Genomic DNA, 27,314 nt, shown 5'->3' on the forward strand with positions numbered 1-27,314 from the left:
TAGCTTACATTCTCATTTTACATATCACAAGCAATAGCTGTGGGAAAGGTAACAGTAATACAATCCTACAGTGACTCAGCTGTGTCCCATGCACATTTCAAAATTTAGCTACCTGATATTTTTTATATTGTTTATTTAACCCATTTCTTGTAGGTAGCAAGGCAGAAGGGAGTTTTAAAAGGAATGTACATGAGGAGAGGATACGTACATAAAGGGCTAGATGATGACTTGGAGTACTCTCCCACATGGGGGGAAAGGAGTAAGAACCTTCCTTATGCCTCTGAGTAGGCCCCATACTCTTGGGATTGGGCACACATGAGTAAGGTAGAGCTGTGCACTCACAAATCTTTCCTCCCAGAGCAAGAGGGATGGGAAATAGACAGGGCCTGGGCTACACTTCTAATGGCTGGTGGGGAAGATGTAGGAATTTGCTGCTAGTTTAGGCCAGCAGAAAATTACTACCCTCTCCTTGAGGCAATGGGGAAGTAGGAAGGAAACTGTGCCTCAAAGGCAACGTCTCCCAGGGCTAGTCCTGGAGTGGTGGAATTTATGCACCATCATTTGTTCAGTGTGTACCTAAAGGAACAATTTTTACCTATCATTAATATTTTTGATGGGCATTTAAAAGACCAAACGTAAAAAAGCTGACTTAAATGTACCGTACCTTTCACTTTACACATTTAAAATTAAATCCTTCCACACTCCACCAGAGAAAGCACTAACATTTTAAAATCAAATTTAATACCCTATTGCCAGAAAACCCAATAAATTCCAGAAGTCGGAGAATCCTTCCTGGTAAAAGGGACAGCATCTGCAATATCAAACAAAGAGAAAAAAATGAGAGTTTAATCAAATATACAAACCTTATGTGCAATATTAAAAAGAAAACAAATTCTAAAAACTGCTATAAATCCACAACCATTTCAACAGCGTGAAAAATATCAAAATACAAATATAAATACACTTTTAAAAAAATCTTGAAGTACACATGCATGATCAGGCATTGTGCAACCACTTTACATGTGTGACACCATTTCAGCTCCCACTTGGTCTTGCATCATGGAAGCCACAAGACCACACCACACCGTGCTTTCTCAAGATGATGACTTCTTATTTCAGGCTGATTTGCAATGTCAATAAATTGTGGGTTAATTTGGGTGAGGGTGAAATATTTTAATATTGACTATAGTGCCTATATTATTCTTTCTATTGTGGTAGCACCAGCATCTAAATAGTCTTTTTTTTCATTCCTCCTTTAAAAAACATTTTTAGCATTTCCAATCAGATAATTTAACACTGTCACCTTGGAAAGTTCTCATTGTGCCTATTTTGTAAGGATGGAACTAGTTGTCCATCTTTGCCCCACATGGAATACAATGGAAAACTTTTAAGGTTAGCAAACAACTTTTTAATAAACATATCAAAAGGAAGGTCTGGTTGATGACCAGTGTTGGAGAGGATCAGTTCAGTTTAGTTTAGTTTATAATTGGTCTGTTTGTCTAGATAAGACTTTTTTTTCCCCTTCAAATTTCCTACTGGGGAACCTCCACTGATGGTAGCAACAAGGAATGCTAGTATAATCAGGCTGCCACTGGTTTCTTGTATTTTAGGACTATATTGTCTAGTCCTGCTTTAAATAGCATTAAATGACATAGTGATTAACATGAGAGCAACTAGTCTACATTAGTACTCTCACTGTTATTACCATGAGTGGTAATGCAATGATCAGACATTTGAAATAAATTACTAGTGCAGACACCTAGATTTATAGATTGTAAGGCCAGAAGGGACCATTGTGATCACTGCTTAACTCAAAAGGAGGGCATCTAAGGACAGGATACAACAATAAAAATATTAAAATACAGATGTCCATATTAGCTTATCTAGTGATGGCTGCAGTATATTGCTTTTATATATTGTCAGAAACAGTATTTTTTCTTTAACAGTAGCTTCAGCACACAATGCAGACACCGGAGTTTCTATGTTCAATATGTTTTTTTTAAAATAGGTTAGGAAGTTGTAAAAAAATAGCAGGCATGCAAGAAGAAGTCACCACCTACTACTGCCACTTTGAATAAAGGTTCTACAAGGTCACCACATGAGCCTGCAAAATCCACCCACTCTGCACTACAAGACTGTCTCATTTATAAAGTGATGGCACTTTAGACTAAACTTTCATTTCCGCAAAGTAAGTAACCTAATATAGAACATTATGTCCACATAAACTCCAGTAAATTAGATTCTACCTAATGGTCTTTTTACAGTTTCAAATTCTAAAAACATACCAAATTGAATGCTCCTATTCCAAGTTTTACTCCTCCTTCAAACTGATGGTAGGTTTCATTTTTTTTTTTATTGCCCTGAGTCATCTGTAGCACCTGATGGCATTCTCTTAATTCAGAGAAGAAAAAGAAAATACAAGTGAGAGGTGATGACAACAAAAATTAGACCAATGTAATTTTTTAAAAAGAATATGGCACTAATGAAATTGCACCTGCTTACCCCAGGGCTAAATGTGACCACACGTATTGTAACAACTTACTTGTATATTTGATAACTTGTCCTAATTTTGAGGCCACCTTTGATAAAGTTGATCATATTTTCATCCTGGAAAAAACAATTTGTGTGTGCAAAATGTGCAATTTGTTTTCCATTATGAAGTTGTACACAACATATTTCTAAGAAATTGTTTCCTTTTAACTAAATCTTTCTTTTGACAACTAATAAAGATAATAATAAATATATAAAAATAAATAATAAATATATAAAATTTAAAAAACAAAAAAACATTTTTCAGTAATTAACTTTAGTCTTACAAATGATTACACAGTATATGCTGAATTGTCCAGGAGACATTTTTCTGTGTATTTTGAATGACATGCTTTAAATAAAAAACAAGTTAAAAAGAAGTGAAAATCAACAAAAAATAGGGCTAAGAGAGAAGAAAGCACTTCAGCAACATATTGCCTGAAATAAGAAATTCTCCACCAGATGGTGCTACAGGAACTTTTTAGAAAGAGTTTCTAAAGTGTGCGCTCTAAAATATGTATACATGAGCAGAGAACAATACAGAGGAGATCCCAAAGCGTCCCCAACCAGATGAATTCCACGGGCTGATCAGTAGCAACTCCAACTTGCCTTGGGTTGCTGTAGGACAGCAAACAATAGATATTTCCCAAAACATTATATGTTACTTTCTGTAGAAATGTAACTATACCTACTCTTTATTTTGAATTTTCCCACAGAAAAATTTCATTCTATAAAGGCTTAACATCCAAACTCATTTAGCTTTTTAAGTTTCACTCTTCAGTTAAATCCACTGATGGGTTGCTGGGTGTTTTGGTTTAGTTTTATCTTTTTCTCCTTAATTAATATTTATTTTAAGACCTTGAGCCTGCTAACAGTAATCCCATTGGAGTTGGGGGAAATGGGGCAAATAGGCTAATGGAGAAAATGTGAGAATTTTAAATCGCTCCCTCCCCTTAAATGTGTGGCCCTTTCAGCCAACTTAACTCATTTTCTAGTGCAAAAACTATATTAGTACAAACTAATTTATATTAAACAAAGCTAATTAATGTTGGCTTCTGGGTGAAAAAATTGCTTCTGAAATAGCTGCTGAGCTTTCGGAGAAGGGCTAGGGGTCCAAATGGAACCCGATGACGTTTAAAAAAAAAAGAGAGAGAGAGAGATGCATCTACCCACACCCAAATATATTCAAAATAGTAAAAAGAAGGTATTTACAACCTCTCCCTTATTATTTTCTCATCATTTTACTAGGAATTGCTTTTCATTATGGAAAGATAGAACCTAAAAGTGTTTTTTACAAAAGACTTATGAGCCATTTTCTAACAGTTATAAACCACTTCAGGGTGGGCATTAGTAGACTAGTGATGCAAATTGCAGTTGGTGAAGACACTTGGCTTCAGGATATACACCTCATAATAAACCCAACATGAACACAACTAGCTTATGATTGTAATACATTCCTATAAGGTAGCTAGCACTGTTTCAGCTGTATATGAACCAGAGAACAAAAAAGGAAATGCTGCTATGTGATCAGCATCAACTGAAATACTGCTAGTCAGAAAGGAAGTTCCCATCTGCTTCATCTATGTGCAGCAATGCACTGTTGATAGGTGAATCACAGGAATGCTCCACCCTCCTGATACTCATGATTAGTGACCAGTGTCCAGTGACCAGTATACTTAACGATGGTCCATCAGTGTCATGAACTGATATAACAACATGTCTTAGACCACAGGACAAAGGGATATGAGGTGAGCAGATATATTATTTAAAATATATCTATGTATCTAAATGGAAAACAAATTGTAGGGTAGGATAGCATGTTGAATTTTCATTTATTTCCTATTAAATAAACAAACAGTTATTCACTGTATAGCCTTTCTTTCCCCGCAAAAATATTACATCTTTTGTGAGTGGAGTGCTCTTGTTGGATGATTACTAGCATCTTTCTGCTAACCTGCACATTCACAGAGAGATCTGAAGTGAAGAACAGACATTACCTGTACAAATGTGAGTGCTGCTTTCTGTAGCAAACATTCAGCATAACAGATTTCTGCATGCATTTCCTCTATTAAAAACAGAAAGAAAAGGAACAAAGGAAGCCTCAAATTATTTATTGCAGATACAGTATTTTTGTTCACATTCAAATGCAGTATTTGTCAATCACTAAAACAATTTTGACAACAAAATAATTGGTTTTGTTGTAAATTTTCAAGCCACTCAAACACCTGTCAAGAAAATTAGATGAAAAACTAGCTAAAATTAGTCTTCTATGTCACCTCTCTTCAGCCAACAACCTAGACCCCTTCCAATCAGGCTTCAGTACAGGTCACAGTATTCAGACATCACTCTTTGCTTTGATATGGTATGGTACCACTGCAAGGTAAGTATGTCCATTCTCATCCTGCAGCATTCGATACTGTTCAGCAAATAGTCTTGTACTCCCTTCAGGGACTGCAGGTTGGGGTGGGCTGGCGGGGTGCTGAAGGAGAGGGAGGCTGAGGAGCCCCACGGATGGACTATGAGGGGCTGGAGGGGAAAGGAAGATTGAGGGGACCCTACGGGTGGAGGGATAGACTCTGGGGAGATAGAGTCCACTATTTCAGCAGTGGACTTGCCCTGTGTGGCAACTGCAGACTTGTACTGCAGTAGTGAGCTGTAGAAAAATTGCATCCTTAAAAACTAGGAGACCATCATGTTCATTTTCATGTATAATGTCTGCCAGCAATCACAATTTGAGCCCACTTCTTCATCATCATTACACCAACTAGCGCATTAAATGGAAAGCAAGTGGGCATGAATAAAGAAAGATTCAATAATTAGAAGTCCCTTATCTTACTTAAAATCTGATTACAAGACAGACATATCATAAAATTAAATTTTAAACAGTATGAAAGTATTGAAAGAAGCAAAATTCTTACACATGCACTTAGATCCCATGGTAGTAGATGCCTTAGAAAGGCAACAAACAGAGATACTACACTGCAGTATGTGTACTCCACTTATTATATAAATGAAAAATAATAAATCTCTATTTGTCTCTATTCAATATTTTATTATACTGCAATAATTATATCATCAAAAATTACAAAAACACTTCCTATAATATTCTGAAGCTCAGAATATTTCATAAATCAGAACTGTTCTTTTAAAATACTATTCCTTGTAAATCCTGTACATTTATGATCATATATAAATTTCTCCTTTTATGATACAATTTTTAATTTGTTCAGGGAAATAAACAAGGCAGCTGGGATTTTAAATGAACGTAACATCTACCAAATGGTGAGTGCTGTATTATATGCTGAATCTTTGGAAGCTAAACTCAAAACAGGCTCTACTTCAAGCAATTAGGTATTTAAGAATGTAAACCAAAATTACAGTGAGGAAAATTAAATAATGTATTGAAGCTACACACTGAGTTCACACACTATTATTTTGATTAAGTGACAATTTGGCTTTTAGTGATATTCAAAACCCATACACCAGGCATGAAACTCAACATGGACTTTTTATTGGTGTATGGAGACCTAGGGCCATCTGTTTCCTTTAACAGTCAAAATTCATACTTCAGAGGTAAATCTCAAGCCTATTGAAAGTTCAGGGGTATTTGAGTCAACACAATTTCTATGATAATGTGTATTTAAAAGGCTAAGAGATTGTAAACCATCTACCAGAAAAATGAGCTGTACAAGTTGAATTGCATGACATTTATTTCTATGAAAAAACTGTTGCAACCAGCAAAGGACAGGATACAAATATCCATAACAAGCGGCCAAAAAAACCTAACACCTTCCTGTGTTGAGGATCACTGAGATATTACATATATAGCTTTTTTAGCAGAGGGCCACAGCTTTTAGCCAAGGACAATGCTTAAATTAAGTTTGCGCAGCCTGAGATAAAGCCCCCACTCAATGGGGGAGTGTGATTAAGAAAGTTGTTACAGTGCATGCAATTAAACATTTCCAGGATGATCACATGATTTGCTGAAGTACCATCTTCCCAAAGCAATACTTCTGGGAATGATGAAAAGCAACAGGACCACAATATTACAATTGCTGCTAATACACACACATATTAAAAACTCAAACTCATAACCCTTGAAGATTATCAGATGTTATTCCAAAACTTTTGAAAATTGAACCCCACTTCAGGAAAATTAAAATAATCACTTTCCCCTTCTACCCTACCATATATTGTAAAAGGCAGATCCATCTTAATTTATGCACCTCCAGGGCCTCTCCAGTAGAATCATTAGCACCCCCCACCCACCCTCATTTTGTGAAATGCTGCATTAGAGGAACATGTGTATATCAAAATATCCACCTTGAATGAGTAACTTTGTTATTAGAGGTGTCCCCAATATTTGGATATGAGGGGGGAAAACTTCACCTTTTCTACTTTTTTTTTTTATAGAAGGTGACTTAAATCACAAAACTGCATCTATTTGTATGTTGTTTTTCACAAAATGGTTATTCATATATGTTTTTCAGAAAATGTCTCTCATTTCTCTTACCTTCACTCAGCTGTTCCATTGACTGTTTGGAAACCAGACTGGACAAAGACTCTACCACAGTGCTTCTTTTCCTGAATCTATGTCAGCCAGCCATGGGAGAAAAACAACAACATAGGATAAGTGAATTTCAACAGGCATTCACATTTATCTAAATACACTGTGATTATTAACACCCCCAAACTTTAGAGAGAGATTTTATAGTCATTCTTTAAAAAAAGGAATGTTACTTACTACCAGGACTACAGTTTTAGTATATATTCCCATTCTTGACATACACAGAAGCCTAGGAGTCCATGCAACCTTAATTTGCCCCCATTGTGTATATGCATTATGATACAGTCTTTAATGACATGATCACACACATTTTTTTCCACAGGACCCCCTCCTTCTTCAATACAAAGAACTGAAAATGCTCTGGGGATGAATCAGGGTGTTGTAATAGAGATTTTAATTTTGCATGCCTCAGTTTCTGAGTGCCCAATCTGAGATACCAATATGGGCCTGATTTTCAGACGTGCTGAGCACATGTAGCCCCCAATGAATTCATCTGGAAGGGTGGACACTGAACACATTTGAAAAACAGGTATTAGGTATCTAAAGCTGGGAACTCCAAACTGTGAACCTTTGAAAATTAAGGCCTACTTGCACAACGTGACGTAAGTGCTGACACACATAACAGAAAGCAGACTCCTTCCTTGACAATTCTTGCTTCTTACTATTTTTCCCCAATGAAGACTGCCTTCTTATGGGAACACATTTCTCATCATGCCTTTCTATGGGTTTGCCCTTTAAATTTGGCAAAGACAAGAAGCTGCAGCCCTAGACTGGATGTTTTGCAGCTAGCTGTTGTAAATGTAAACCTATGTTTCTCTCAGTTTTCTTTTTCTTATTGCTGAGAGGAGTAAACACTGTTACACACCAAGCTGACAAATCAGGTCCATGGCAGAGGCAGAAACAGAGGCTACATTTCTTGATTGTTAGTCCTATACCCTAACTATAGGGCCACAATGTCTCCATAGGTTCAGCGAAGAACATAAATTCAGAAGTTTTTTAATCTGAAGATGTATCAACCTCTTGTCTAGATATTTTGCAAAATCCACCTCCCGTGAAAAAACTCCAGTACAGTAACTCCTTACTTAAAGTCATCCCAGTGAACGTTGTTTCGTTGTTACATTGCTGATCGATTAGGGAACATGATCGTTTAAGTTGTGCAATGCTCCTTTATAACGTCATTTGGCAGCCGCCTGCTTTGTCCACTGCTTGCAGGAAGAGCAGCCTGTTGCAGCTAGCTCGTGGGGGCTTGGAACTAGGGTGGACCAGCAGCCCCCCTATCAGCCCCCCGCTCCCCTAAGTTCCCTGTGTAGCAGCCACCCAGCAGGCTATCAATTGCTGGCAGTTCAGCTGTCATGTGCTGCTCCTGCCCTCTGCCTTGGAGCTGCTCCCTGAGCCCCCTGCTTGCTGTGCGGGGGATGGGGGGTGGCTCATGTCAGGGTGTCCCCCTCCCCCTTGCTCCTGCACCCTGCTTACCATCTCCACAAAGCAGGGGGGACACACATGACATGACAGGGCTCAGGATGGAGGGAGCTTCCTGGCAGCAGATGTGGTCTCACCTTGCTGATTAACTTAACAAGGCAGTGTACTTAAGAGTGCGTCAGCGTACTTAAAGGGGAAATGCGCATCTCTCTCTCTCTCACACACACACACTCACTGTGTGTCTCTGTCTGTCTGCCATGCTGTCTCCCCTCCCTCCATTCCTGCTGCCTTGTAGAGTGTGAGGCTACATTAACAACAGGTTAACCCTTGAGGGCTCAGCCAATTACTAGTTCGTTATTTAGCAGTAAGGCAATCCCTGGGAAATATCCCAGCCTCTGACTTCACCACCTCAACCAAGATCCACAATAATCATTGCTGTGTACAGTATTCAATTGTTTGTTTAAAACTTATACTCTGTATGTGTGTGTGTGTATAATTAATATAGTCTTTTGTCTGGCAAAAAAAAAGTTTCACTGGAACCTAACCCCCGCATTTACATTAATTCTTATGGGGAAATTGGATTCGCTTAACATTCTTTTGCTTAAAGTCGCATTTTCGCATTTTGCTTAAAGTCGCATTTTTCAGGAACATAACGACAACGTTCAGTGAGGAGTTACTGTAGAGGACAGCTTTGCTCAGGTTACTTCAGTCCTCCCACTTCCAGTCAAAACCAGGAAGCAAAGAAAGGCACAAAATAGTTAACTGGAGGGGGACGGTGCACGTATGTTTACTGTAAAGGAAATTAAATGTTTGAAATTTCAAGACCAAAAAGGTGAGTTCATTTCTGGGTGAAGGTTCAGGTCAGCTCTTAATTTTTCAAAATATATGGTCCATCTATGAACACAACAATACAAGAGGACAGAATTTCCATAATGACACCAGGAAAAACACTCAATACCATATTTTCAAACAATCAGAAAATAAGGGCTGCACGAAATCCTGTGCCCAAAATGCGTACAGAATTACTGTAACTGCATGTAGAAACTGCCTATTTGCTTGTCTACATGGCTAGTTAGATACTTAATTAACATTTGAGTCTACAAATACCCGATCTCGATTGAGTCTTCAGGATTTACCAGAATACCTAGTTCCATAATATGCTTTGTTCTGTCATACCCAACTTAATCTCCCATCATGCTTGCTCCATTCTGGAACGGTGGTCAAGTACTGATTTGTGCTGACAAAGTAGAAGCTTGACATATACGAATGCCTATTTTATTTAATATCTGTCAAAATGTAAATTGCTTAGGCTTACCTTTGGCAGGTGTGTAAAGCTTCCTTCATTGTAGAAATCCCCATTTGGATATCCTGGTGCTCGAAGGTCATAGCAGCCTGCATAACTAAAATAGTGCTGTAGCCAAGGGCATGGTACATGCTGTCTTTAGACCTGGGGCAAACATACAAATCTTATGCATTTTAGCCAAACAAACAAATTAAAAAAAATACATCATATTCTTCAGCACCAAAAAGCAAAGTTAAGTTTGCTCAATGGTGTCTTGTGTCCTTCCGGAACATTGTGACCATCAAAACAACCTCTGAAAACCAGGAAACACATAGTAAACACAACTTTAACTCTGGCCTACCTGGAGATGGCAAATGCCATCCACCTGCATCAACTGGTGGGGGAACTTGATGGGGCAGTGAAAGAGGACAGTCCAGTAGCAAGTGAGGGAGACACTTGCCAAGGGATAATAGGTAGCTGCTCCCCTGCAAGTCTCTGGCACCCACCGGCTGGCTGGGGAAGAAGAGTGTTGATTGGCTAGCATTTTCCAGCTCCCAAGATTTTCCTCAGCGTAGGAGCCATGTGGAGCCTCTTTTGGCTCTGTTCCAGCAGCCCATCCTACCCACCCAAACTAGGAGTGGGAACCCAGTCTGATAGATGCTGAGGATCTAGCAGATCACCTGTTTAGAGCGTCAGGAAGGAATTTTTTCTCCCATGAGTCAAATGGCAGAGGACCAGAGAATTATTTGCCTTCCGCACAGCACTTTCAAGCCACAGCAAATTAAGTAGGAATGCACTTGGGACCTAACTAAGGTGCTGGGGTGGTGTTTATTTGTCGCAACTGCAGCCGGTTTCCAGTGCAGTTCAGAAAATCAAATGAACAGTTCTCAGAGGTAAAAGACCTGGGATGTTGATGATGGGCTGTGGGCTCATGTGATAGGCTGAGCCTTGTGGGCCAAGGTCGGACCTTGTGGCCCTTGCAGTACAAGGTCTGTACCCTGATGTACCCTCTGATCCTCATTGGGATCATCATAGTGTGTGCTAGAACTCAGAGAGAGCTGAGTCCTGAAGGTAGGCTAAGGAGAGCGTACCCTGCATTATGGATTATACAGTAAGGAGCCCTGTAGCCCTGGCTCTAGTTATGAGTTATATGGTAAGGAGCCCTATAACCACTGCATTGGAACCAATTAAATACCTGGTATAGGAGAGTATGGGTGATGGATAGGTAGCATCCCTCTCCTGTGATAAAATGTAATAAAAGTTGCAGCCTGCTGTTTAGTTCCATGCATGTGTCTGTCCTCATTTTGCAGCTGTATCCACATCAATAGCCACTGGGAACTATCAGTGTGCATTCCACCTGCATTAATTGTGTTAAATATAGCTGTACTGGATAGAAGCATTCATTCGGAGAAGTTTGGCAGAGCTGAGATTGTGATATCTGGGGGACCCTTCTTCTCGGGGGGGAGGGGATCTGAGAGCCTCATTGCCCTCCTGTGTGTGAACAAAGGGAAGAGGTGTATGCATACCTGGAGAGATCCAGTATGCCTCAATTCAGCACTGAGTGCTGTTATATCAGTAGCATTGTACAGGAACCTCTTTGCCATGCAGATTATTACCAGTGAGATGGGATATGAGAGTACTCTCTGGGTTTAATGTTGGGTAAATTAAAATATATTGTCACATGTAATTCTGTGGTAAGAGTGAAGAGGCTATAAAAGGGGATGAAAAGGTTGTAATATGTAGCAAGTTAGTTTCTGTGGGGCTGGCTCACTGTTTGAGTGTAGGACAGGTGTTTGTAGCTTCTGTTCAGAACAGCTCACCTAAACATAAGTTTTGCCTTAGCAAAGACAGGGCATTAAATTCTGTGCTATTGTGGTCATATACCCTATTTCCTGAGTAATTTGTACTATCTGAAAGTGTGAGAATGTGTGTTACGGGCGTATTAGGGCATTGCTCAAAGAGGGCTCAGTTAAGGCTGTGTTGGTATCTCTAGTGGGATGGCTACCCCAGTCCAGGAGAAAATGGGTTAAAGTAGGCCAGAGAGGCTGCACAGATGGGCAGCCAATCAGGGCCAGGCTGAGCTCTATATAAAGGCTGCAACACAGAGGCAAGGGGAGTCTCCCCCTGACCAGCAAGGGAGGAGGACTGGCTCTTGGGAGAAGGAGCAACCAGCAGATGGTGCCACAGTGGTGAGCACAACCCATTACAGTATCTAAATTAACTCTATTTCCTGGTTTTCAGAAGTTTGAGTTTTGCTGAACATGAAGCTCTGGAAGGGCACAAGACAAACAGGCAAATTTACCTCTGCTTTAACAAAGTTTTTTGCCAGTGAATCTCCCACTGTTTTGAAGTTTGGAGTTTTTGTTCATCTGGTGTTACTTTTGTAGGAGTTAGGCTGTTTTAGTCTAAAGCTAAAGAATGATATGTGATTCCTAAGCATTCCTCCCTACTCCTGTACAGTTTGCTCCTGTGGAAGGGTGATGATGGTTATGCTTTGAAATGTTTGGAGTTGCCAAGGGAACAGGGAGAGAAATCACAGACATGACTATTACCCAAAATCTTGGCAGTTTTATTCCACATTGGTTACAGTAATGGGTCTCAATCTTTCCAGACTACTGTCCCCCTTGATTTGTCTTATATACCCCCAAACTTACACCTCCCTTAAAAACTACTTGCTTACAAAATCAGACATAAAAATACAAAAAAGTGTCACAGCACACTATTACTGAAAAATTGCTTATTTTTCTCATTTTTGCCATATAATTGTAAATCAATTGAAATATAAATATTGTACTTACATTTCAGTGTATAGTGGATATAGAGCAGTATAAACAAGTCATTGTCTATATGAAATTTTGTTTGCATTGGTTTCGCTAGTGCTTTTTCTATAGCCTGTGGTAAAACTAGGCAAATAACTAGATGAGTTGATGTACCCCCGGAAGACCTCTCAGTACCACTGGTTTACAGTAACTAAGCATGTGAGATAAGACCAGTGTATCTCTCTTCTTCTTTATCTCCTTCCCTCACTATCCTCTGCAACATATAGGTGACACACCAATATTTTCATAACACTCCCTTTCCCATCCTATTAAGCCATTAGCCCAAAAAAGTTGTTCCTTGGGCCGAGCACCTTCTGCTGTTGCATACATATATCACAGGCTGCAACTTATTAGGGAGTCACACACTTCTTTGGTTATAAAGGTTGAGCTATACATCCAGCCAGTGCCCTCACTGTTCTCCCCAGCAGACCCTTCCCCTATTCTGGCCAGGCCTCCGCAGTCATGCCCTTAGCCCACCCAGTCCTCCCTGACTCCAAGCCAGCCCCCACCCACTCCACCACACATAAGGGCAGCATGTACTTTCAGTTTGTATTTTCTAGTTTTTGGATGTTTAAATCTGTGTTACTTTCAGGAGCCTCTCAGATCGCAGCTCACATGGGGGAGGGTGAGTAGGGCTCAGAGTCCCCCTTGAAGGACAGAGATGCCCAGATCCTGGAACACATACAGGGAGAATGGCTCAGATTCTCTCCCATAGAGCCAGGGCACACCCAGAACCTGGCTTCCCTGTGGGGAGAGGGAAGAGAGAGGGACTCAAGTAGCAACATGCCCAGGAATCACTCATATATCTGCACAGAGCATGTGTAATTTATTATCTTTCAGAAAACAGTTACCTATACCTGTTAGCTGTACAAATTAGCAGGGCACATTTCCAGAAAACAAAACAAAAAAACCCTTGAGAGAGGTCAATTGTTGACATGTGCATACATTCAATCTCTGATTCCTAAGGATAGGATTCAAATTTACAGTGCAGGGGCAACTCAGCGTCAGTGACCACAGTATGTTGCACTGGACCACCAAATTATTGTGACAACTGGCTGCCTGCAAACCCTCTTGTATAGTCTTGCTACACATGTACATCCAATCGCTTTGGGGTGAGAGTGTTTGGTACATACCATTCTAGAGAGCTAAACTCTTTCTTTAATAAGGTTTTAAATATTGCTTTCCCAAAAGGGGCAACGAGTGCCATGCACTAACTAAGATAAATCTCAAGCAACTGAGATCAGTTGGAGGACAAAGTCATGGGTTGAGCCCTAGCTATGTGCAAAAATTTACAAGAACTCGTTGATTTTGTAAAATACTGCTTTTTGCCGGGGGCTGTATCTCAGGAACCCCTTGGTCAGATGACTCCAAATTTGGATCACCAATCCTATCTGTACCCTCATTGGGTGCAGCAAATTTCAAGATAACTGAGTAAGCTTGCAGATTTTAGAGCCCTCAAGAATCATCCTTTAAACAGGAAGCATTCCCAACTTCAAGTATATTTTACATGCATGCACTCACTCACTCATATATAAACAAAAGCATCCCCATTTCTTTCAGATATTCCTTTCTAGTCAAAAGATTGTTCCTATTATCGTTAAAGGAGGACCCATGTGGTAAATCATCATACTACAGGAATAGATTTATTTAATAGAGAAAATCTTTCTACTAAATTAAGCCTTTATAATTGTACTTTCATGCTGATTTTCTTGATGGGTGGAGGTGGCAGGGAGGAACAGGGAGAACTAGAAGGAAAACAAGTTTTTCAAAAGTCTGAGTTAAAACTAAATCCTGCCAACTGCTGTGCTGTAAAGGGAGAAGAGCAGCTCATCTCCAACTTCCAGGTAACACATATACCGCCATCACGGAAGTATCAAAGTGCACTCCACAGCATTCCTCTATCCTGGCCTATTTTTTGAAAAACAGCCATATTTTGCAACAAGTCTTTTGTAACACATACAAGATGACAGAATTTCTGCTCTCCCCCCTTCCTTCACTGCATCTGCAAGGACTTGATTTAGGCCTTAGAATTACGACTAACATAAAACAAAGTCCCTGGGTTGACTGACAGGGCTTGTAACTTCAGTATGTTTAAACAGAAACAGTATATACTGGGGAAGCAATGCAGAATTGCTTTGGTCAGGAGAGATAAAATGGAAGTAATGAAAGCTACTATATTCAGAGGTCTTAGATTAGTGCTCAGCAACCAGATGGCATGCCTTACAGTATCTGTCCTCATTAATTCTAACAAACAAAATGAACTCACCATGGCCGAAGTAATTCCAGGGCTTCAGAAAATTTATTATTTAGAAATAAGTTCAGTGCCATTGAACATTCTTCCAGCGCACACTTGAGATCCATCTTGGATGCCCTAATAAAAACATACAAATATTAAAAAAAGGGGAAAGGATAAGTATTCGAAACTGTATTCAATAGTAATCTTTGCTTTCAGAGCTGAACACAAACTGCATCACAGCCCAACTGTTCCCTAATCTTTTATGCTTAGTTTGTTACTTTAAATTCCTAAACAGCTGTTTAGGATGTAAGTTGCTGCAGAACTGTTTGCATTAACAGATTCCTCTAACCCTTTTTTAAAATGAGAAATAATCAAAGGATAGAAATTAGTTAATTTCAGAAACTAATTAATAGCTTCTTTCCTTTAGATTTACAGTATGTGTTCCAAAAGCCATGTAGGTAGCTATTTTATAGTGGTTTTTTTAAAAAAACCTATTTATAATAATTGACTCTTACAAAAATGTTTTGTATCAGTTTTCTAACAGCCATTGCTTTTATTCTGTGGGTTTGTTTTCCTGCTGTAAGGATGCTGATGATCTTCTTTGTTTACTATGACATATGTCATGCCTTCCTGGAATTAGCAGTCAATATGAAACGCAATCTTTTATCAATTACTATTTATACAATACTGTAAATACACAAAATACTTAACTAGTCCAAGCTCTGAAGAGTTTGTAGTCTAACTCAGGAGAAATACAATACATAGCACCAGATTCTATATTGACTGCCATGTCTATGAAGGTATGATTTTTTTTGTTAGACAGACGGACTGAAATCCCTATCAACTGACAAAGTCTAAAGGAGTTTGGTCTGAGTAAGGACACCAGATTGGGCATTACAGTGGGCTTCACCTGAGTAAAAGAGGTTAAGCAAAAGAGAAGGCAGCAATCATGTCAGTGAGATTAACTTCCAAGCAGTAAACAGAAAAAGAGGACCTTATGGAGGAATTCAAAAAAGAGATTTCTTGGTGCACATGAATTGTGTAACTGTTATAAATATAGGCATACAATGTATGGATCAGGAGAAATACAAAGGTGAAATGTTTTTTGTTTTTTTTTACATATCTCCCTACCTGAAAATCCAGGTGTTCTTACTTACCATGAGTCTAACTGTGAAGGAAGGAAACCTACTTACTTCTAATAATGGATGAAAGTAGTTAAGAATCTAATGATTTTTAATTGTCTTATCCCAGCCCCTTTTAGGGCTATGACCAAGTATTGGGTCCCATTGGGAAGTCGCAAATTTCCCCTTTCTGCTGATTAAATCTCCCATTTCTTTTACTGGAAGGTCACAGGACAGTTTAAAACTGACATCTTTATTAAAATAAAACCTGTATCTGCTCAAAGGCCAATTCCTACCTATTCTGGGTCTTGGATCCAGTGTGATATCCAAGTGTTATAGTTTTTGAGCCATGTGCAAAAATTTTCAAGAACAGTGTGGCCAGTGTTATATTTTTCTGAGTGAAATTCTGTTTATGAAGAAAAGAAGGAAATGTACAATTCTTTGACTGGTTTTTAAAAAAATATTAACAATTTGAAGATGTTCAGATGTTTGGAATGTTAGAATAAATTGCGGGGATATGGATTAATGAGCAGAGCACAGATCTAGTTGTTAAAAGGTACAAGATTAATTTATCATATGGCTCTGCAATTTATTATATAAATATCCCTTTCATGTGTGTGCACTTAAATATTCTACCAAATTATTAAATTTCAATTGAATAAGGTAATAGTTCTCCAATACAATTAAGAGAACTATGAAAGAAAATAAATACAGAGAACTGACAGGAGGGAATTAAGCTAACAAATAGATAAGATATAGTATAAACAACTTTAGCAGAAGTACTCCTCTGATTCAACTGTTCCAAGAATCAAAGCCTGCTGTAGTCCAAGGCTCTTATTGACTTCAATGAACTTTAAATCAGTTTGACATTATGCTTTGACATTATGCTGTTGGAAATACCTTATGTAGCAATACAAGTTATCTCCTTGGCAACATGTTGTGTGATTTTACACATTATATGGTGTTACCCTCACAAATAACTTGAGACATCTACCACATTGTTCACAAATTCTGAAAATGTTATTTCCCAAGGAGGCCTGTGATATTAAACATTCTACCTTTAACTGTACGTCTGACTTTAAAGGAAAATTGATACAATTTTCTTCATGAATCATGCTTTCCTCTTTCAAAATATGGTCAGTTTGAGCTCCCAGCTACATGCTTCTCAGATGCATCCTAGAACTACTATTTTCCCCCCACTATCAGTTGACAAATATCATACAGATGACTTTCATATATTATGATCATCCTCCAATCTTTTCCCCAAGTCTTTTATTCTCTTGTGATGTCGTTATTTTAATTAACTGTATTAAAATTCTGCATAATGACTGCACGGCTTCTATATTCTACCCCTCAGAAGCCAAATTTTCCTCTCAATTATATCAGTATATTGAAATTGCTCTGGGTATAAAAGAGTTTGGGTATAAGAGGTAAAGGGTATAAAAGAGTTTGGCCCTATGTATATTTGTATGTAATACATATATATGTATATATCCCCTGTCACAGGAGGAATGGAACAAGGTTTGAAGGAAAAGAGGAAGAATTGTAGACTGCACTGATTGGTATAAATTATGCTTCCCACTCTACTGCTATTATATCAGTCATTATGGACCCAGTATTACAGACCACAATCATTAAAAAATCACAAGGCCATCCCCCTAAAAATCATGAGATCAGCTTAAAAGTCATGAGATTTAAAAAAATTAATAAATCTATTCTAGTTATCTAATGTACTTATATGACCTCCATTTCCATAGTATCTGAGCACCTCTTAAACTTTAAGGTACTTCTCCTCACAACACCCCTTTCAGGTATGGAAATGCTATTATCCCCATTTTTCAGATGGGGAACTGAGGCACAGAGAAATTCAGAGTATATCTACACTGCAATAGAATACCCATGGGATGGCCCCGGCTGACCCAGATCAGCTGACTTGGGCTCACACGGCTTGGGCTGCAGGGCTCTAAAATTGCAGGGTCTAAGAGCTCAGGCTCCAACCAGAGCCAGAATCTTTATACTGCAATTTTAGCTCTGCAGCCTGAGCCCTGCAAACCCATGTTAGCTGACCCGCGCTCTGAGGTTCAATGCCGTGGGTTTTTTATCAGTGTACACATTGACTTGCTCAAGGTCATGCAGCTAGCCTGTGGCAGAGCAGAGAACTTAACCCTAGTCTCCCAAATGGCAAGCTTAGTACTCTACCCATTGGATAATCCTCCCTCTCACTTTTTCTTTGCCTTCTGGCTTTTTAGCCTTTAGGGTGATCTCACTTCACTTTTTCAAGCTTTTGTTCAGCAACCAGGAGGATTAGGAACTTATTTTTTAAAATGAAAGTTGGAATTCCAACTACTCCATGATTCCAGCTCCTTGGGCTTTAAGAAAAACACTAAATTACTAGATGCATGATAAAAATAATGCGTTAGCAACACTGTGGGCTCCAATCATGATCCCCAAGCTAGACTATGTGATAATACTTGTTGTCGTCGTCAGTTGGAAAATGGTACCATCATTCTAGCAACCCTGAGAGTCTCAGGCAATTTGGGATTTACTATAAATAGCCATCAAAATAATCATTCAGAATTGGAAGAATACTTCAAAAATTCAGATAAATTATTTTATTCATTCCATTTTCTTGCCTCATAAATTTGGGATGTTATGCTCTTAAAACAGATGTTCTTTATCTTCTGGAGTTACAGTAGATCAGCCTCTACCTCCACAATAAACTGGGGTACGATCATTATTCTCCTGGTCCTCACTGGAAAAAGAGAATGGGAGGGAGCTGAGACCCAGAATGGTCCCTCTGCCCCTCTCTTTCTCCTTCCTATGAAGAAAGAAAAGAGGAGGGAGATGACTATCCACTCTCTCTGCTGAAAGCTGATAGGCTATGTGGACAGGCACTGAGCTGCAGCATTGGGAGCACAGAAACCATTGTGGTGCCATGTACAGCATAGGAAGTTCTTGCTGCTGCTCAGAAGGCCTAGCCACAACTTTGCATACTTTGAAATAGAAGACAGTAAGGGTAGGTTTACACTGCAGCTAGAGCATGCCTCTCAGCCCAGACATGCTAAAAACAGCAGGATGGACGTTGCAGCACGGATGGCAGCTCAGATTAGCTGCCCGAATCCAAGACCGCCTAATCCCCTTTGTCCAAGTTTGGATGGCTAGCCTAAGCCACCACCCATGCCACAATATCCACGCTGCTATTTTTAGCACACTAGCTCAAACAGAGCTAGCATAAGTCTGTCTAACTGGACTGGGAGGTATGGTTTGAGCTGCAGCGTAGACATACCCTAAATTTGCAACACAAAAGGATCTTCGAGTCTAAGAGCACAATTCTGCAAGTCATTGCCCACACAAGTAGAGTGCAAGGAAAATTATTTATGTGACTAAGGGCTACTAATGTGAGGGAAAAAGTGGCAGAATTGGAGACTAAATTAAACAAAATAAGGGTAGATTTTCAAAAGCGCAGGGCCAGATTTCAACATCCTCAATTAGGGCCAGTTTTGAACAGAGCCCAGCTCCCATTTAAACACACAAATTAGAGCCACATTTCCCAAATGCTAAGCCAACAGCCATTCTCATTATGACAATTAAGGCTAGATTTTCAGAATTGCTCAGTACTTCTGAAAATCTGGTCACTTATTTTGGTGTCTAAACAGGAGCTAAGCTCTTCTGAAAACCAAGTCCCAATTATGGGTGTCAAGCTCTTCTAATAGCCTGACTCATAAAGGAAGAGTGAAAATAACAATATAATGTGAATATGCATTGCTATAGTTTGGCATCTAATAGTTCCAGAATTTACTGTTTTTGGTATGCTCTGTTCAAGAATTATGCTTAACCTACAGTCTTAAATAGAGTATTTGGTTTTACAACAGAATTTCTTCAGTGTTAATCATGAGTGTGAGGGCGCATCTCTCTCTCTCTGAATTCAGTGGGAGATTTGCACAATTAAGGGCTGCAGGAGCAGACCTCAGTTTAGGCATGACAGCAGGCTGCCTATAGTTCCATTCAAAGAACTGCTGCTCCCATTTAAATTAGTAAGTGTTTTACCATTCCCTTCAATAAGAGCCCGATGGACAGTCTCGGTGACTGGCCTCCATTGATGGCCTGATGCTGAAAGAGATTGAGTGCCTTCAATTCCAATTCAGTTCAAAAGTACTTACAATGTTGTATTAAATATAAAAAAAAGAGTGTTCACTGCATTTCATCTTTATTGCTTTCCCCTTTAATTTTTATTTGGAAACTTCTTTATTAAGACAAAACAAGAATTTCATACTTATTTAAAACTTTGCTAACCACTTACCACCACCTAAGTGCACGACATAAACTAATACTGTTTCACGATTAGCAGCAGCAATTACAATTCATCATTAGACTGAAAACAGATCTACTGGAAACATCCCAATCAAGAGACTATCCCATTTAAGTGCAGTTAAGTAGGGCATCATGCTTTCCATGGTGCTTGAATATGGAATCACAATTTTCCTATTCTGCATAGAAGCATGAGACTCTCACTATTAGGCAGTCCAGAGAAATCTTGCTAGTTAGTGTTTTGTTCCCTCTGCTAACAGACCTTTCCCAGTATGGGCTGATAGATGTGCTAAAGCTGCCAGATCTCAGAAATGTTCTCCTTCTGTAGCAGTCAGAATTAAGGAAATCAAAAAACATTTCAAAACTTGGATGTTATTGATCCATAGAGTATAATGAACTCCAGAAAAAACAGTGTCTTACTCAGCACTGTTTTATTCAGTGTAAATCCATTAAAAGACTCAGGCCCATAATAGTTGTTGTATTATTCATTGCACTATTTAAATAAAAACCTGTGTTTTGGAATATTTTTCCATGTACAGAACTCATGTTGCAATATTTGTCCATATACTACTGAAATCTGGAAGGGTTGACAAATTGATGTACAGAAAGCTAAAAGATGCATGAAGACTGCCCATTGCATGTATTGCACATATGGTAGTATGGACATTTAATGAAGTATCGTTTTGTAACACAATAGCGGGGCAGAGTTAAAGCTGCTGTTAGTAATCTACATCAAGAATCTGAGTACTTTCATTGCATAATTCATTAGAATTAATAAATTGGAGTTTGCATCTGAAAAGTTATTAATTCATGAAGGAACACACTATACTAAACAGAGTGAAGAAGGCTTTGCAGTCTAATATTTATCTTTCATTATCATTAGATGGTCACCATAAAGAGCAAACTTTGATGGTAGTTTAAACTTCAAGTATTTAGTTTTTTCTTGGCTTTTCAAAAAGTTTATTATCCCATTTCATTATTATTTATGGCATTTTTTAGAAAGAGCCTAAACTATTCCATAAACGTCTTCTCTTGCTAATTAAAATATACAAAGCAGAGACTTTGTTTAGTTTACACAATAATTTAAATTTCAAATAACATATTCACTTCCCTGGGCTTACTCCGGAGTTACACGAGTTTAACAGATATCAGAACTAGCTCTTTTGTTTTGGTTTAGTATATTTACCGTTACAATACACATACACTTTCTTAGAACATTACATAAACTCCCAGATAAAAACTGGTTGGGGTACATATCATTAATTTACAGTGAGAAATCTATAGAGATGTTATAATTACCCCAGAAAATGTAATAAACCCAGGATATTCAAAGTTAAGTTTAAATTTAAAATAAATCTAAGCACATTAAGGTTTATCAATTCAGTGAAGGCACCCAAATAACCTTAATTCTGCCTGTGACACACTGGCACCCCACTACTCACCGTTGTCATGTAATTAGGATATGTTTTGTACAAAGTAGGCCTTGTGAGGTATCATTCTAAAAGTCTTGATCTGCTTGACATTAATATCTCATTGGATTGTATGTGCTATCATCATATGTGAAGTTAACAAGTTTGGCTATTTATGTGTTACGGAAACATGTTGTGAGGTTGAAAACACCCACAGGCAGCCTTTCAGGTACAACAATAAAAAGGCCAAACAATGTTAATGGCTTATTGAGGAAATACACATAAGCACAATGATTACTCAAGGAACTGTGTACAATGTAAACCTCTCAGATAGCACTACACAATGGGAACTGTTTCATAGAATATTAGGGTTGGAAGAGACCCCAAGAGGTCAGCTAGTCCAATCCCCTGCTCAAAGCAGGACCAACCCCAACTAAATCATCCCAGCCAAAGCTCTTGCCAAGCCAGGCCTTAAAAATCTCTAAGGGTGGAGATTCCACCACCTCCCTAGGAGGAAAGTTGCAACAGAAGTGGTTACACCTTAATACTTCCTTCCTGTATTTTACATGCTAACCAATACCCTTTCTATAAATTATTTATCATTTTAATATATCTTAGTATTTAGAAAGACTTGTAGCTTTCTTTCTTTTTTGGTCTGAAAGGCGGATATTGGGCCAAAACTGCTTTAGACATGTGCCCTTGTCAGATTATAAGGATAAACAAATACATTTGTTCGCTATGGATTTTAGTGGTTTTGCATTGTGAGGTATTGTCTTACTGCTTTTAAAAAGCTGTGGCTTGTACAAAAGGTGACACTAAGGAGAAGTATACTCTCTTATCTCTGTGTTCATACGTTCAATACAGAAGAATAGAGGGATTTTCAAAAATTCTCCTATAGGAGGTAAACCTCAATGATGCAAAAATAATAAAATTATCATAATATATGCTAATGTTAGGTTAGAACATGCTTGCCTGCACCTTTACTAAATTTTAGTAAATATTTACCTTTACTTTCATACACAAGGCTTGAAATAAAGTTGCTCACATGCTTATATTTTTGCTTAATTATATGAACTATTCAATTATATGATCCTTAGGAATTCTGTCTTCTGTCAGCGTGACAGGCTTCCCAAGGATCAAGGAAAATAACATGTTTGTTATCCCCAAGAGTGTTTACAGAAACTCTGCAGCTTTATAACTTTTATTTCACTTTAATATTCTAGACTATTTTCTTTTATAATATATTTTGAATGAAGTACATAAGTGTTATTCTGATTACTACTTTGTATAAAATCTATGATAGGAGTCTAATTGCAAATCGTAAATGTACTGCAATTAGTGAAGAACTTTTGATCAGAAAGGCAAATAACCAACAAGACTATTGTACCAAAGACCAAGGGTCCTCCCTCTAATATGAGATACCAGTTTGGTATAATAAAACTTTGTAGTGTATATACATAGCCTAAGTTATAAAAATGAGGTTTTTCACCCTTTCTGCTCTCCATAGAGAAAAGCCTCAGTTTCAAACTCCTCCACATGCCATAAAGAATTATAGAAACATTGAAATTATTATAGGTACTCTAAAGTATAACATTTATAGTTGGGAAATGTTTTGACCACATCTAACCCCCATGTTTCCACTTGCAGGTGAAAACCTTTGTTTGTTCCTTAAATATTTGAGATGCCATACTTTTTTTGAGATGTATATTTGCAAATACTTTATATCCAAATGCAAGCTTCATCTAACTGTCTGATACCATTACTATGTGAATAGTAATATGTTTTATGTACAAGCAAAACAAGATCATTTGATGCTATCACTGTTCACCAATATAAGAAAACACATAACCATAAAAATGATTGATGTTAATTGGAGAATTAGTTATCTAACAATGCTTTAGCCACCTCTTACTAAACACAAAAAAAACAAACTACCTTTCCAAAAAAGGAGAGACTGAGCCTTCTATAATGACCATTCAAGTTTAAAGATTGTCTTTAAGAATCATAGAGAGACAAGGTGGGTGAGGTAGTATCTTTTATTGGACCAACTTCTGTGGGTGAGACAGACAAGCTTTCAAGCCACCCAGAGCTCTTCAGGTGTGGGAAAGGTACTCCAAGCATCACAGCTAAATGCAAGGTAGAACAGATTCATTAGCATAAGTAATGAGCTCGTATTCTAAGAGAACATCTTCACTGGCAGCAGCACTTTCATGTGGCTTGTGTAGTTGCAGCATAGTGCTGGGAGAGGGCTCTCCCAGTGCTCTAAAAAAAAAACCCACCTCCACAAGGGGCGCAGCTCCTAGCACTGGTGCACTGTCTACGCTGCCATGTTACAGAGCTGAAACTTCTAGCGCTCACAGGTGTGTTTTTTCATACCCCTTAGTGAGAAAGTTGCAGTGCTGTAAAGTGCCAGTGTAGACAAGCCCTCAAGAACCATTCAAGGACTTTCCCAGACCTGAAGACGACCTTGGTGAGCTGGAAACAACAAAAGTTGGTCCAATAAAAGATATTATCTCACCCTCCTTTTCTCTTTTATGTCCTGGGACTGACAGGGCTACAACTATATTTCATTTAAGAATCATGTTGTTTGCAGTGTTATTGTAGCCATGTTGGTCCCAGGACATAAAAGAGAAAAGGTGGGTGAGGTAATATCTTTTATTGGACAAACTTCAGTTGTGAAAGTGATAAGTTTTTGAGCTTCACAGAGCTCTTCTTCAGATCTGGAGAAGGTATCCAGAATGTCTGAGCTAAATACAAGTTGGGACAGATTGTTAAGCATAAGCATACATGCTGTAGATGACCATTTAAAATGAAGTGGGCAATTAACACTTAGCAGGCATTAAGGTGTGTTCTAAATTGTTGTAATGAGCCACGAAACCAGTGTCTGTTTACTCCATGATTTTTGATGTCTAGCAGAGTAGTGAATTTAAGTTTCCAAGCTCATCTTTTGAAGGTTTTGTGCAGGTTTCCTTTGAGGATTAGGACTGAGAGGTCTGATCTGGAGTGTTTTGTTTTGTGAAAAAGTGGTCACACATGGGTCATATCGTGGTTTTGTCTTTCATCAATTTCTATGAAAGTTCATTTGAGAGCACAGTGATTGTCTGGTTTCACCCACATACTTGTTGTTGGGGCATTTGATGCATATTTCACACCCAGTTTTTTTCATGGCACAAAAACTGTAATGATCCAGTGGGTGGTTTCATTCACTGGGGGATATCCAGTCATATGATTCTTTTTTCTTACAACTGTTGGTGAGAGTTGTGGGTGGTATCATCTTTGTTGTGACAGACTTCCTTATGGTGGAGTTGGTGCAAGGATATTTCTAGTTCTCCAAATATTAGTATGGTATCAGGTTCTGTGGTGGGCAGACGTTCAGTTCCTGGGAGAGTGCAGATACTGCAGTTCAACTGAAATGCTCAACAAACATTACATCCACCACAATTTCTCTTCCACTGAAAGGACAGTGATACAGTCCCTGAAATTCAACCACCAGATAGCGATCAAACCAGCAGACAAAGGGGGTGCCATTGTAGTCCTTTATCATCATGACTTCATCAATGAGGCCAACAGACAACAGTCTGATACCACCTACCATGAAGAAATCAAAGACTGCACACCACAATTCATACAGGAATTTAGTGATACCATCAAATCATTCCCCAAACAATTCCAAGAAAAAACTTTGCAACCTCATCTTCTACGAACGCAACCCAGGGATAGCTACATGCTTTCCAAAGTACACAAACAAGGGAAACCAGGCAGATCCATCATATCTGGCCATGGCACACTTGTCAGGACTCATAGAAACCATTCTCAGACCACTCACCACATAAAGGGCCAGCCTCCTCAAAGACACTACCGACTTCCCCCAGAAACTCTGAATCATCATCAACCTCTCCCAGAGTACCATGCTTGCCACCTCCCTACACACCAACAACCCTCACTATGACGGCATTGCTGCCTGCCTCAAATACCTATAAGATAATACACAATGCTAGGAAATCCACCCTAAACACATTGCCAAACTCATCTAGTTCTTCCTGACCCACAATAACTTTACATTCAACAACACTTTGTCCAAATCATGGGAACAGCCATGGGTACTAAAATGGCTCCCCAATATGCCAATCTCTTCATGGGCCACCTCAAGAAAGAAATTCTGGAAAAATGCACCATGAAACCAATAATTTACTTGAGATACATTAATGATTTTCAACCTTAGGACCGATGACCTAAACTCCCTCAGATTTCTACCATGACTTCAACAACCACCACAAATTCATGAAACTCTCTAGAACACTCCCAAACCAGCATCAACTTCCTGAACACCACAGTCAGCTGCAACAATGGATCCCTACAAACTACATACAAGAAACCCACAGATAACCACCCGCGACGCCAAGAAATCTGTTATCTACAGCCAAGCACTCAGATACCACAGAATTTGCTCCAAAGAGAAAGTGGGGGATAACCATCTTCACTAAACAAGAACACGCCAGCAGAGAAGTAGATCGCATCATGGCACAAGCCAAATACCCCAGGAGAACCTACTTTAACACTGGAGGGATAGACGGGGACAAAACCACCACTGATTGCACATCCCTACTTGTCACCTACCATCCTATACTGGAACTCAGGTGGAATATCATCAAAGAAACCATTACAACCCATGGGACCACATCCTGAAATAAATCTCTCTAACACCCTCTTCTGGCCTTCAGAAAACTCTCCCACTTTGCCAAGCTCATCATCAGAAGCAAGCTCCCCACAGACCAGGACACACTAACTCAAAGCAGCCCCAGACCCTGACAGAACAACAGACATAAAACATGCTGACATATCTCCATTGTTATGATGATCAATACTCCTCACAACACACCTTTCAAGACCCATGGTTCCTACACATGCCTATCACAACATGTCGAATACCGTAACCAGTGCCCCAAATGCCCCAGCATCAACAATGTGGGTGAAACTAGATACCACTACACTCTCAAATGAACTCACAAAGAGAAATGTTAGACATATGACCCATGGGCAACCACTTTTCTCAAAGTGATCACACTATTTCTGGTTTCAGAGTAACAGCCGTGTTAGTCTGTATTCGCAAAAAGAAAAGGAGTACTTGTGGCACCTTAGAGACTAACCAATTTATTTGAGCATGAGCTTTCGTGAGCTACAGCTCACTTCATCAGACACTATTTCACTTCACTATTTCTGACATCTCATCCTCAAAGGAAACCTGTACCATTATTTCAAAAGATGAGCTTGGAAACTTAATTTCATGACTCTGCTAGATGCTAAAAATCATGGACTAAACAGACACTGGTGTTACGGCTTATTATAAAAATGTGTCACACGCCCTATCGCCGGCAAAGCCTTAAGTGTTCTTGTACAGTATGTATGAACCCCTTGTGCTTAACCATTTGTTCCTTCCACCAACAGAAGTGGTCCAATGAAAGATATTACCTCACCTACCTTGTCCCTTTAAGAATAACTTAAGTTTTAAAAGACTATTTTGAGAGCCGGAAGACCATTATATGGAAATACAGTAAGCATGTTTAGATTCATCTGAAGCAGAACTTCAACTTCTATAAACAGTTTTAGTTATCTAGGATACACAG

General features: G+C 38.9%; 1 protein-coding gene across 8 annotated transcripts in view; it reads right to left on the bottom strand.

Moving 5' to 3' along the window:
• Positions 1-27,314, bottom strand: part of TTC39B (tetratricopeptide repeat domain 39B) — a 183,368-nt gene that overhangs the window by 32,435 nt on the left and 123,619 nt on the right. For 5 of the 8 annotated variants that reach the window (XM_073345444.1, XM_073345443.1, XM_073345447.1 and 2 more), the window contains 8 exons: positions 14,883-14,987; positions 13,232-13,360; positions 9,831-9,962; positions 7,043-7,119; positions 4,527-4,594; positions 2,543-2,607; positions 2,286-2,391; positions 746-811 (listed from right to left, as the gene is read on the bottom strand). In XM_073345444.1, coding sequence (XP_073201545.1) covers positions 746-811; positions 2,286-2,391; positions 2,543-2,607; positions 4,527-4,594; positions 7,043-7,119; positions 9,831-9,962; positions 13,232-13,360; positions 14,883-14,977 — 738 coding nt within the window. In that variant the 5' untranslated portion in view covers positions 14,978-14,987. Of the gene's footprint in view, positions 1-745; positions 812-2,285; positions 2,392-2,542; positions 2,608-4,526; positions 4,595-7,042; positions 7,120-9,830; positions 9,963-12,595; positions 13,361-14,882; positions 14,988-27,314 lie in introns of those variants that run through there. The other 3 variants (XM_073345446.1, XM_073345449.1, XM_073345448.1) reach the window with 3 other exon arrangements.

Source organism: Lepidochelys kempii, chromosome 5, assembly GCF_965140265.1.
Source record: "Lepidochelys kempii isolate rLepKem1 chromosome 5, rLepKem1.hap2, whole genome shotgun sequence".
NCBI lineage: Eukaryota > Metazoa > Chordata > Testudines > Cheloniidae > Lepidochelys > Lepidochelys kempii.